The sequence below is a fragment of the Petromyzon marinus genome, chromosome 42 (assembly GCF_048934315.1).
Source record: "Petromyzon marinus isolate PM22_M1 ecotype Great Lakes invasive population chromosome 42, UKy_Petmar_22M1.pri1.0, whole genome shotgun sequence".
Taxonomy (NCBI): domain Eukaryota; kingdom Metazoa; phylum Chordata; class Hyperoartia; order Petromyzontiformes; family Petromyzontidae; genus Petromyzon; species Petromyzon marinus.
The window spans coordinates 5,971,557-5,984,058 of NC_133708.1; the positions used below are offsets into that span (position 1 = coordinate 5,971,557).

The 12,502-nt window shown below is 51.4% G+C and overlaps 1 protein-coding gene across 2 annotated transcripts in view; it reads left to right on the forward strand.

Annotated features, from left to right (window-relative positions):
• Positions 1–12,502, forward strand: part of LOC116951304 (S-adenosylhomocysteine hydrolase-like protein 1) — a 28,251-nt gene continuing 15,749 nt past the window's right edge. The window contains exons 1-4 of one of the 2 annotated variants that reach the window (XM_032969836.2): positions 1–137; positions 9,741–9,852; positions 11,282–11,425; positions 12,130–12,230. In XM_032969836.2, coding sequence (XP_032825727.1) covers positions 66–137; positions 9,741–9,852; positions 11,282–11,425; positions 12,130–12,230 — 429 coding nt within the window. In that variant the 5' untranslated portion in view covers positions 1–65. The remainder of the gene's footprint in view (positions 138–9,740; positions 9,853–11,281; positions 11,426–12,129; positions 12,231–12,502) is intronic. The other variant, XM_032969837.2, reaches the window with a different exon arrangement.

A 12,502-nucleotide genomic window follows, 5' to 3' on the forward strand; every position in this document is an offset into this window, starting at 1 on the left:
AGCCCCCGCCCCCTCCTTCCTCCACAGTTCCCCCCCCCACCCGTCTCCACCACCCAGGCGCAGCGATGGCGGACAACAGCGTGGAGAAGGAGGCTCCCGCCAGCGCGCAGGCCAAGAGCGAGGTGAAGGTTCGCAAGGTGAGCGGCAAGGGGCAGCGACGCTGGAGGGGGGGGGGGGAGGGAGACTCGCTCGCTCGCACGAGGGAGCCGTGGGTGGTGCTGGTGGTGGTGGTGCTGGTGGTTGGTGATGGTGGCGATGGTGGCGGTGGTGGTGATGGTGGTATTCGTATCCCTACCGGTGTCGCGCTTTCGTCCTGACTGCAGGAGTCAAGTGTGTGTGTTGTGTGTGTATCAATGTGTCTGTCTGTGCGTGTCAGTGTGTATGTCAGTGTGTGTGTCAGTGTGTGTGTTGTGTGTGTCGGTGTGTGTGTGTGTGTCGGTGTGTGTCGGTGTGCGCGCGTTGTGTGTGTCAGTGTGTATCAATGTGTCTGTCTGTGCGTGTCAGTGTGTATCAGTGTGTGTGTCAGTGTGTGTAAGTGTGTGCGTGTTGTGTGTCGGTGTGTGCGTGTTCTGTGTCGGTGTGTGCGCATTGTGTGTGTCAGTGTGTGTGTGTTGTGTGTGTCGGTGTGTGCGCGATTATCTGAACCGGTCCCGGGCCTCCCCTAGGTCGACTCAGCCTCAAATGAGTACCTGGTGTGGTGTGTAAACATTGCCACTAGGGAGACAAAGGCGGTCGGGCGTGGTGCTGGCCACCCACCCCCTCGTGTACCGTTCCGGCCTTCATAGGTGCTCGCTAACAGCACTTGCTGCAACAGTCTGTTAAGGCTCTATGGGTGATCTTTGTCTTTGTTGTGTGTGTCAGTGTGTATTAATGTGTCTGTCTGTGCGTGTCAGTGTGTATCAGTGTGTGTGTCAGTGTGTGTCAGTGTGTGCGCTAGCGAAACGTGGACCCCCCTAATGGAACATCTTCGCCGGTTAGAAACATTTAGGCTGGCCTGCCTACGATCCATCCTGGGTTTAACCTGCAGGCTGGATTGTGTGAGGAGCTCACAAATCCTTGAAAGATCTGGGCAAAGTCCCATCGGTGAGCTCCTACGGCGGGGAAGGCTGCGATGGCTGGGTCATGTAGCCCGCATGCCCAGCCACCGCATGCCGAAACAGCTTTTGTTCGGCCGGATCGAGGGGGCTAAACGGGCGCGGTATGGGCTAGAGAAGAGATGGAGTGATGTTGTACAGGAGGACGTGGAGCTGAGTGGACTTGCCGATGACTGGTACCAGCAGTGTCAAGATCGGCCTCTGTGGAGGAGGCTCGTGAAGGATGCTACTGGGCAGTTAGAGACAATCGCCCTCCAACAACAACGGAGGGCGGAGGAGCGACGCTCACAACAACGAGCGGAGCGCCGGGTGGCTAAAGCACAGCAGGTTGGCACAGTAGGGGGCACAGGTGGTGCATCAGCCAGTCATCTCGGTCATCTCAGTCAGTCGACCCGTGGCACCTGGGTCTGCCCGTGACCTCCTGCCCGCGGGCGTTCGACACTTTACGTGGCCTCAAGGTGCACATGGCCTGGCACAAGCGTCGTGGTGACGTCACCGCCACTTAGTGGCGAATGGCGGTTGTTGTGTCGGGGTGTGTGTGCGTGTTGTGTGTGTCGGGGTGTGTAGGTGTGTGCGTGTTGTGTGTGTCGGGGTGTGTGTGCGTGGTGTGTGTGTCGGTGTGTGCGTCTTGTGTGTGTAGGTGTGTGTCGGGTTGTGTGTGTTGGGGCGTGTGTGCGTCTCGTGTGTGTCGGTGTGTGCGTGTTGTGTGTGTGCGTGTTGTGTGTGTGTGTCGGTGTGTGTGTCGGTGTGTGCGTGTTGTGTGTGTCCGGGGTGTGTAGCGGCGTGTCAGAGTGTGAATGTGCGCGCGCCGGAGGCTCACGATTGTCTGAACCAATCCTGGTGCGGTGTGTCAGCTTCAGCATTGGGGAGACAAAGGCGGCCGGACGTGGTGTTGGACACCCAGTCCCTCGTGTGCCGTGCCGGCCTTCACAGGAGCTAATTGCTAACCTAGTCTGCTGAGGCTATAGGAGGGGGTTCTTTGTCTTTGTTGCGTGTGTGTGCGAGTGCTGTATTAGTAGTGTAGGTGCGTATGTGAGTCTGGTGCACCTTGCACCTCAAGGTACACCTAGCCTGGCACAAAGCGCCGTAGTGACGTCACCATCACTGAGTGACGAATGGGCGTTGTGTGTGTGTGTGTGCGAGGTCTGTGCTAGAACGTCTAGGTTCGTGCGTACGTGCGAGTGTGTGCGCGTGTTGCAGAGGTTATAAGTGTGGTGGGTGAGTGGGGGCGTGTGTGTGAGGCTGTACGGGGAATCTTTGTCTTTGCGTGTGTGTGTGTAATAGTTAATGTGTGTGTGCAAGTTCGTGCGTCTTTGAGAGATGGAGTTGTGTGTGTGTATGCCATGTGCACGTGAGGGTGTTGTGTGCGTGTATGAGGTGCGTGTGTTTGTGCAGGGGTGTGTGTGTTTGTGTGCACGGGTGTATTTGTCGAAGTGTGTTTCTACCACGTGAGGAGCGGTGGCACAATGATTCGTGCACTACCAAATATTGATTCCAGGTCATTGCCAATGTCATTCTTGGCATTGGCAGGCACATGGGGAATGTGTCAGTGAAACTAAACTGAACATTTTTATTTTATTTTACTAGGTAAGGCCCACTGAGCTCTGCAGCTGTTTTTCAGAAGCGACCTGGTCACAAATGATAACTCAACGAAGTGGCTGATCATGTGGAAATTTAAAACAGCCAAATACTTTAAACACATGCTTCTAATGTGGAGGGAAAAACCGAAGGACCCGGTGAAAAATCCACCAAATTCCAAATATACACGCGTCAAGGTCGGGACCGAAACCACAACCTGCGCATACCAGGCGTGGGAGCAAAAAAAATGCCATTGCGATGCCCCGGAGTGTCCCTGTGTTATTGTAAGAGGTTGTGTGTGTATGTTTCATGTTGTGTTTTTTACTCAGTGGGCACGTGTGTGTGTGCGTGCGTGTCCGACTGTGGAGCGGTCCGCCGGGTGGCTAGAACACAGCAAGTTGGCACAGAAGGGGGCACAGGTGGTGCATCGGCCAGTCGTCTCAGTCAGTTGACCCATGGCACCTGGGTCTGTCACATGACCTTCCAACGGGCGTTCGACACTTCACGTGACCTTAACGTGCACATAGCCTGGCACAAGTGCCGTGGTGACGTCTCTGCCACTTTGTGGTGAATGGCGGCTGTTGTAGCGGTTAGCGCGCTGCACTACGAACTCAGTGACCTGAATTCGATTCCCGCTAACAGACAAATATCAGTGACGATTATTTTAACCGATCCTGGGCCTCCCCTCGGTCGACTCAGCCTCAAATGAGTACCTGATGTGGTTTGTCAAAATCAGCATAAGGGAGACAAAGGCGGCCGGGCTTGGTTATGGCCACCCACCCTCCCGTGCGCAGTGCTGGCATTCATAAGGTGCCTGCTAACAGCACTTGCCCCAACAGGCTGTTCAAGGCTACACGGGGGGGCGGGGGGGTCTTTATTTTTTAGAATGGCACAGGAATGAAACTTGACGCCTCTGGGGGAGATAGTGAGATGGGGGCCCCAGTGCTAGCTCAGATTGGCGATGCGTGAATCACGCACGCGTGCTCCCTGTGATAACAATCCAACAAACAGAGGGACGGGGTCGGCAGTTTTGTAAAACAGCATGCTTATTCAGACCTCGCAACGCTCGCCATTCACACTGCCTTAGTAATAGAGGTTTTGTTTGGGTTTGATCGCGTAAATATAAATGTGTCGTTAACCCCGTCATCACCCGACGCAGCAAATTAGTAGTGTTTGTCACGTAAACAAAACATGCCGATTTGTTACTAGTTGAGCACACCGGAGTGGTGGCGAGTAAACCCACAACATTTACAATTAAAGTATGACGTTTCACCGGTAATTACAACTAGCCTCATCAGGCGACAGCCATAATTGTGGAGAATCCTAATGTTTCGGTCTTAAATAGAGGGATAATTGTGATGTAATCTGGTGGGAAGAGCAGGGGTTTGGAGGGTTAATATATTCATATACATGACAATAGATTTTGATTTAAAGCTTTCGTAACTGCAGGGATTCATATTCTTGGTTCTTTCGGTAAAGTCACTTAGAAGGGAAACAATAAAATAATAAAAAGATAAAACAATACAATTTTCACGACGTTTCGACTGCAACACAAGCAATCATCATCAGGTGTGAAAACCACAACAAGAAAATTTGAAAAAAGTGGAGGTTATTTTTAACGTTAGCACCACGGAGAGAGATTTGACAGTTTGTTCAGAAAGTAGAGTCCATCTATGTTCGGAAAAGAGGAGGGGGAGATGAAAAATAATGGATGCGGTCTGAAAGCCACCTTAAGCGTGATCAATCAATTAAGACCCGAAATGGTTTATTAAATCCTTCCAATGATTGCTAAGCCAGAATCCATCTTCTCGGTTGAAATTGTCTCTGTGTTTGTATATGTGGATAGCCTCATGAACGAATCTCTCATGGTAGCCAGATGGCTACCATGAGAGATTCTAGAGCAGGCCGGCCACATGGCCGGCCTGCTCTAGACCAATTCTTCAACCACATAAATTCCATATACCCAGTCATCAGATTTACTATGGAAGTCGAAAAAGATGGCAAGCTACCTTTTTTGGATGTCCTAATAAAAAAGAGACCTGATGGGTCAATGAGCCACTGTCTACAGGAAAGCTACCCATACGGATGCTTACCTGAAACCGGATTCCCACCACCATTCATCCCAGAAGAATTCCCTCATCAAGACTCTGCACTATAGAGCCCAATGCATATCCGACCAGGAACATATAGCCAGTGAACTCAAGCACGTACACCAAGCTCTTAAGGCTAATGGTTATTCCGACTACACAATCCGCAAAGCTATCACTCCAACCATGAAGAAGGACCTTCCTGAGGAGCCTTTCAAAACCATCACTTTACCCTACATTGCGGGGATCACAAAAAAGATCTCCAAAATCTTGAATAAACACAAGATCCAGGTCTGATTCAACACATTACATAAAATCTGTGATCTGGTTCCGTCTGTAAAAGATGTGATTCCGGACATACAGTGCCCTGGCGTCTACAGACTAAGTTGCCTCTGTGGTAGTAGTTACATTTAAGAAACCAAACAACATGTCTCGGACCGCATTCGTGAACACAAAGCAGACCTGAAACACGGTAGGACCAACACCTCGGCCGTGGCAGATCACTGTTATAATTCAGTAGGTTCACATTACATTGACTTCTCCAAGACAGAGGTTCTTTGCAAGCCATCTGGCTACCATGAGAGATTCGTTCATGAGGCTATCCACATATACAAACACAGACAATTTCAACCGTGAAAATGGATTCTGGCTTAGCAATCATTGGAAGGATTTGATAAACAATTTCGGGTCTTAATGGATTGATCACGCTTAAGGTGGCTTTCAGACCGCATCCATTATTTTTCGTCTCCCCCCTCCTCTTTTCCGAACATAGATGGACTCGTCCATCTGAACAAACTGTCAAATCTCTCTCCGTGGTGCTAACGTTAAAAATAACCGCCACTTTTTTCAAATTTTCTTGTTGTGGTTTTCACACCTGATGATGATTGCTTGTGTTGCAGGCGAAACGTGAGAATTTTATTGTTTTATATTTTTATTTTTATTGTTTCCCTTCTACGTGACTTTACCGAAAGAACCAAGAATATGACAATAGATATATATTATTGGTTGGGTTATTCACAGTTAATCAACATACATAATGTACATCATTTATGTACATTATGTATGTTGATTAACATCATTTATGTACATTATGTAGGTCCATTATGTATGTACATTCTGCCTTTTTTGGGCCCAAAAATCTCTACCTGCTCACAGTTAATCACCATAGATGCATGGTGACCTGTATAGGCATGCAGTTGAACAGTGTATTACTTGATAATACGCTTCCAAGCAGCACTAAGTCTGTAGCTATCAGAACGGTAAAAAAAGTATTTCTGTCGATTTTAATAGATTCTCTAATTAGTCTTGGCCAGTAGTAACAAGTTTTGCACAAAACCTCAACATTATCAAATCATTTGAGTGTCCTTGTTGGCACGCGTGTTCTGGAACTGCCGACAGTTGTGTTTAGGAGTATTTAATATATTTTTGGTGCCTTACCAACATAACATGTGCCAAAGGAGCAATAGATCCACTACACACCTTCTGTTGATAGCTTCGGTAATACATCTTCATGTTAACACGAATGCCTTCGTGTTAACACTGCCTCATAACAGTTTCGTTGAAGTTTAGTTAGCAGACAGTGTTAATCGCGAGGCTTACGTTGCAGGCAATGGTGCCTTGTTGAGGGGCACAAAGAGACTGGGTAGGGGATGGGCTGGCTAGGGCTGGGCTGGCTGTCTGATTACTTAGTAGATATTAGATCTGGAAGAATCCAGATGAGCTGTGAAGCTGTTTTTTTAATATACATAGGTGTCCAGCCCCTAGCTGGAGTCAGCAATGGCAGAAAATGACGGAGGAAGTTGCATCGGGGGATAAATAAAACAATCGCATGTAAACTCATTCCAACATGAACTCACTTTTACGTAAACTCAATCATACGTAAACTACATAATTATTGAGAAAAACGAATAGCGATGGGTAAAATGATACACGGAGGATGAATTGCTTGAATAATTATCGATGACTCTGCCGTGCGTGATTCCAATTGCGTGATTTGCTGCGTAATTGTTTTACTTTGGGATGTTTGACCAATATCAGTTTCACTGGGATTTTAATGCTCTGGATGAAAACTGGAGAACCCCAGGAAATCCATGCAGACCAGTGGGGAGAACGTACATACTGCACTCATTCACACATGCTGACTTCCACTCACTTGCTCACCCACACTGCAGACCAAGGGGAGATCGTACAAACTCCACACAGAGAGAGGCACCTGAATTGGGAATTGAAGCCAGGAAATTCTTGCTGTGAGGCGCGAGCGTCACCACCGCCCTGCCACCCTGCCGCCCTTTTGACTTTGTTGGGTTGTTTTGATAAGCAGTGCCAAGCATGGAAAGTTTTACATTTGCCAACTTTATTTGAATGTTCCACCCATAAACCAAATTACCTGGAATGTGCCCGGTCTTGTCACTTCTCAGAAGTTATGCAGGGAGAAGGCCGGCTAGCCCCTGGATGGGCGACCGCAATGCACGCACAGGTTGCCATAGGCCACCAGGGGCCTGTGATATTTAGTGGGCAGCAGAGGGCAGTGCAGAAAAAAATCAATTGCTGTCTGGTACTTGCTTTGCTCCCATGTCTATGCTCCCCAAATTCACCAAGCCACACAAATCAGTGTGGTGAAGTATGGCCAAATCAACCACCACCACACCGCGCACTTCATGGAGATGCCCTCCAGCAGCAGTGGATTGACAAAAGGGCTGTGCGTGATGCCAGTCAGCCCATATTCCTGCATCTGGAGTTTGCCAGGAGGGAGTGCTGTTTCTACGTGGAATCCATATTTAGTAATTTTGCGGTCTCATTTTTCTAATTTGGCCAACTTGGGACTGTAACGCCGGCACACAATGGCCTCCTACTAGTTTCAAATTCACGGGGATCTGTAACGTCCACTTTGACGCAGACGGGACGCAGCATTTGTACGATTGATGCTGTTACGCACCGCGGTTACAACCAGGGCAGCCCTACGGAATTGGAACTGCAAACCTCTGCCATGAGCAGTGAGTGCGCCACCGCTGGGCCACTTCGTGTTCACCGAGCGCTGCGCTTTGTGAAGAGGCGCATCTCGCCGCGGCGATCAGAGTCCAGAATCCCGGAGCCCGACTCCAGCCTTTAAGTTTGCTACCAACAATGCTCTAGCCTCAGGCGCGTCAGCGAGCTCTCCCTATCCTGTGGCTCTTTTACAAGCTTATCCGTTCCCAACCGATCCTCCGAGTGTCACTTTCGTTATTTTTTCGTCCGCTCCCGTTCCGTGAGGCCCTAGGAAGACCCGATACAATGTCACTCTCCAGTTCCTATTGCATATGGCCTACGAAGAGCAACTATTGGAGATTCACCTGTCAGTGATTTAGCCTTTCTGTTGATTTGTCTGAGTTGCTGAATTGCAGATACACCCATTCACCCACCCAAGATTTTCACTTCGAGGGAGTTCGAGAAAGCCCCTCTGCATGGCATTTTGCCTGCCCTTCCACACTGAGCAGATGTCTGGGAAGAGGTGGCAGAAGACCCGCACTTTACCTAACCACACGTGATCAGCCGTTTGACTCGGATTGTTTGTATGTTGAAAGGTGGGACAACCGTCACCCCTGACGGTGACCGTGGCTCGGGTAAATGTCAGGGAGAGGGGCTGGAGATGGCGTGGGGGAGCTGTGCGGTTCCGCTCGTTTGTCCTCCGCCGCTCACTAAAGCCCCATGGACGTTGCGTAACCCCTGGCGCACGCCGACATCAGTGGCAGGATTCCTGTGGGGTACACCGCAAACCCAGCTGACATTTTGGGCCCTTCTAAGTGTTAAAGGGACCCGCTTGCGACTTTGCACTGGGCATAAAGGAAGGTATCAGTACAGTACGTGGTGGGAGTGCCCGACTCGCAGTGCGCACCTTGGCAAGGTTTCCGAAGTCTGTTCGTGCGTGCGCGTACGCTCCATACGGTGGAGTGGTGGTGCAGCGGTTGGGGCGACTGCGTTACGATCCCGGCGACCCAAATTCGATTCCCGCCCACGGCCACCAACATGGGTGATGGATATCTAAACCGGTCCTGGGACTCTACCCTAGGTCGATTTTAGTGCTGGCCACCCCAATCTCTTGTGTGCTGCGCTGGCCTTCAAAGGTTCCCGCTAACTGTGTTTGACCACCTTGACAGACGGTCTACAGGGAGCTCTTTGTCTTTGTAGGTGTGGGTGTGTGCGATGTGGGGGGGAGTGTGTGTGTGTGTGGATGCGTACGTATGTGCTGTTTAATCTTCACGGCCCCCATGCCCCGTTCCCATGCCGACCACCCTCTCTCCTCAGAACAGAATGTGCTGCTTCCCCCACTTACAGGAATAAATAATCCGAGACATCGCCACGGTCATCACCCAGCACCGCCACCACCACCCAGCGCCATCACCACCACCACCCACCATCACTGCCACCACCAATACAACCACCACTCAGCACCGCCATTGTCATCGCCACCCACAACCATCACTAACCATCATCACTGGACCAGCACCACCAACCACACTTTCAAATGCACTTCTGTGGCCGTCTGGAACGGTCTTCCTTCCGATATTAGGAAGCAACTGGAGCCATGGACTTTTAGATCTAGATTGAAAACGAATTTTGTTAGAACTCTTTTTTTTGTTTTTAGTTTGTTGTCCTTCCTCCGCACCTCCGATTAGCGTGGTTGGCTACGTATGGTGCAAAAGAAGTTCAACATACATACACCATCCAGCACTACTCGGCACCACCCAGCACTGCCACCACCACTCACTCCCTCTGCCACCACCAACCACCCACCACCTAACTCCACCACCTGCCACTATCCGGCACCCACATCCACCCTCTATTGACAACATCGCTACCACCACCAGGCCAGTGACAATGGCCGTGAGACCAGTTGTTTGGCCTGGGTTGCCTTCAGCGGGGGCAAGAGGGGGGCTGACCCTGAATGACTTATGAAACCACCCTCGCCCCCCACCCCCCCTCCAATCTCTCATGGCTCACACAGCAAATCCAGTTTGCTGACCAGCAGCTGGAGTTCCAGCGTCGTCCCGTCAAGACTGGACGACGCTCACTCTCTCGCTCCATCTCGCAGTCCTCCACCGACAGCTACAGCTCGGGTACGACGTGCAAAGGGTGGGGAGCGGTGGGGGGTCACTGGGGGATAGAGGTCAGGATTTGGGGGGTCAGGCTGGTGAGGTGGAGCGTGTGCGTGTATGAGTGTGTGTGTGGGGAGCGGTAGTGTAGCGGTTAGCGCTCTGTACTGCGAGCCCGGCGATCCAAGTTCGATATCCAAACCGGTACTGGGCCTTTCCTAGGTTACCTCATCCTTCAATGAGTATCTCTTGAGATACTTAAACATCAGTACTGGGAGGAAGACAAAGGGCGGCCGAGCGTGGTGCTGCCCACTCCACCCCATTATGTGCTGTGCTGGCCTGAATAGGTGCTACTCGCTAACAAGACTTGCCCCAAACAGCCTGTGAAGGCTATACGGGGGGTCTTTGTGTATGTACAAGTGTGTGTGTGTAGGGGTCTTACCATCAGCCCAACCAAAACTAAGCACCTGCCTGGGTATTTTGTGCCATCAAACACTCCGCCCCCTCAGTTCCCAATTGGTGATGGAGTAGTTGTGGAAAGAGTGGAGTTTCCCATACCTGGGCAGTGTGCTTATGACCAGCTTCTGTTTGACAGCAGAGGTCTCACTCCGAATCAGTCGGGCGGCATTGTCTTTTCATCGGCTGCGTAAAGCTGTGCGGAAGCTACCTGGTCTGTCGCTCCACACGAAGCTTCGGGTCTTCTTAGCCACATTCATGCCCTCTCTTCTCTTTGCTTGTGAAACGTGGATCCCTCTGGTGGAACATCTGCACCGATTACAAACGTTCATGCTGGGCCTGTCTACGATCCATCCTGCGTTTAACCAGGCTGGATTGTGCGAGGAGCTCACAAATCCTTGAAAGATCTTGACACATTCCCATCAGTGAGCTCCTCCGGCAGGCTGGGTCATGTAGCTCGCATGCCCATCCACCGCATGCCCAAGCAGCTTCTGTTTGGCCGCATATACGGAGCTAAATGGGCACGACATGGGCTTAGGGAGAAATGGACTGATGCGGTATGGGAGGATGTGGAGCTGAGTGGACTTGCTGAAGACTGGTACCAGTGGTGTCAAGATCGGCCTCTGTCGAGGACGCTCATGAAGGACGCTGCTACTGGGCAGATGGAAGCAGTCGTCCTCCAACAACAAATCAGGGCAGAGTAGCGACACTCACAACAACGAGCGGTCCGCCGGGTGGCTAGAACACAGCAAGTTGGCATAGTAGGAGATACAGCTGGTGCATCTAACAGTCATCTCAGTCAGCTAACCCATGTCACCTGGGTCTGTCCCGTTGATCTCTTGTCAGTGAGCCTTCGACACTTCACGTGGCCTCAAATTACGCCTGGCACAGGCACCTTGGTGACGTCACCGTCCCTTAGTGACGAATGGTGGGCGTTGGTATTGGTGTGTGTGTGTAGAGGCTGATGAGGTGACACGAGTGCGCCTGTGTATTGCAGCAGCGTCGTACTCGGAGAGCTCTGACGATGAGGTGTCTCCGCGGGAGAAGAATCAACTCAACTCGCGGGGAGGAGGTGACTTCTGCGTCAAGAACGTGAAGCAGGCGGAGTTCGGGCGGCGCGAGATCGAGATCGCGGAGCAGGGTGCGAAGACGCGACCGTGCCAACATCACCGCCACCCAGCACCATCCACTCATTAGCACCACCATCACACAACCACAACTATCGCCACCACCCCCACACAGCATCACCTCCTGGCTGCTGCTGATGATAAGACTGCAAACCAGTTGACGACAATGTTTGCACGACGTGGGGACGATGACGTGGGGACGTGGGGAACCACGACACACATGACTATTGAACCCGTGATCATAAACACATGACTCGTGAACCCAAGATCATGAGTCCCATGACCAATGAACCCAGAATCGTGATTGCACAACCCCAGACCTGATTAGTCTCAACTCGCAACCGGCACCCTCGTGTTCGTGGGGGGACCGGTGGCACAGTGACAAGTGCACTGCTCTACGAACCCGGTGACCCGAGGTTCCTGCTCGCACCCAATATCAGTGGCGGACATCGGAACCGGTCCTGTGCCTCACCTAGCATTTGGCCTGAAATGGCCTTAAATGAGTAACTGGTGCGGTGTGTAGTAAACATCAGCACTGGGGAGACAAAGGCGGCAAGGTGTGGTGCTGGTCATCTCACACTTTTATGTACCGTGCTGTCCTTCATAGGTGCTCGCAAAAAGAACTTGGCCCAACACTCGATTATGGCTTTAGTGGGGGTATTTGTTTTGTGTATGCATGCGTGTGTATATGTGTGTGTGCGTGTGTATCCGTGTGTAGAGATGCCGGCGCTGATGGCCCTGCGGAAGCGTGCGCAGGGAGACAAGCCGCTTGCAGGCGCCCGCGTCGTTGGCTGCACTCACATCACTGCCCAGTCCGCAGTATGGGCACACACACGCACATGTGCACACATGCACGGGTACACGCACGCTCGGGCACATACAAGTGGGTACACGGGCACATACAAGTGGTTACACGGGCACAACAACAACAACCGCTGTTCGCCACTAAGTAGCGGAGACTGCACCATGGCGCTTGTGGCAGGCTATGTGCACGTTAAGGCCATGGGCACACACGCACGGGCACGCACGTACACAAACAGGTACACACACACATGTACACGTGGGCACGAGTTTGATTCCCGACCATGGCT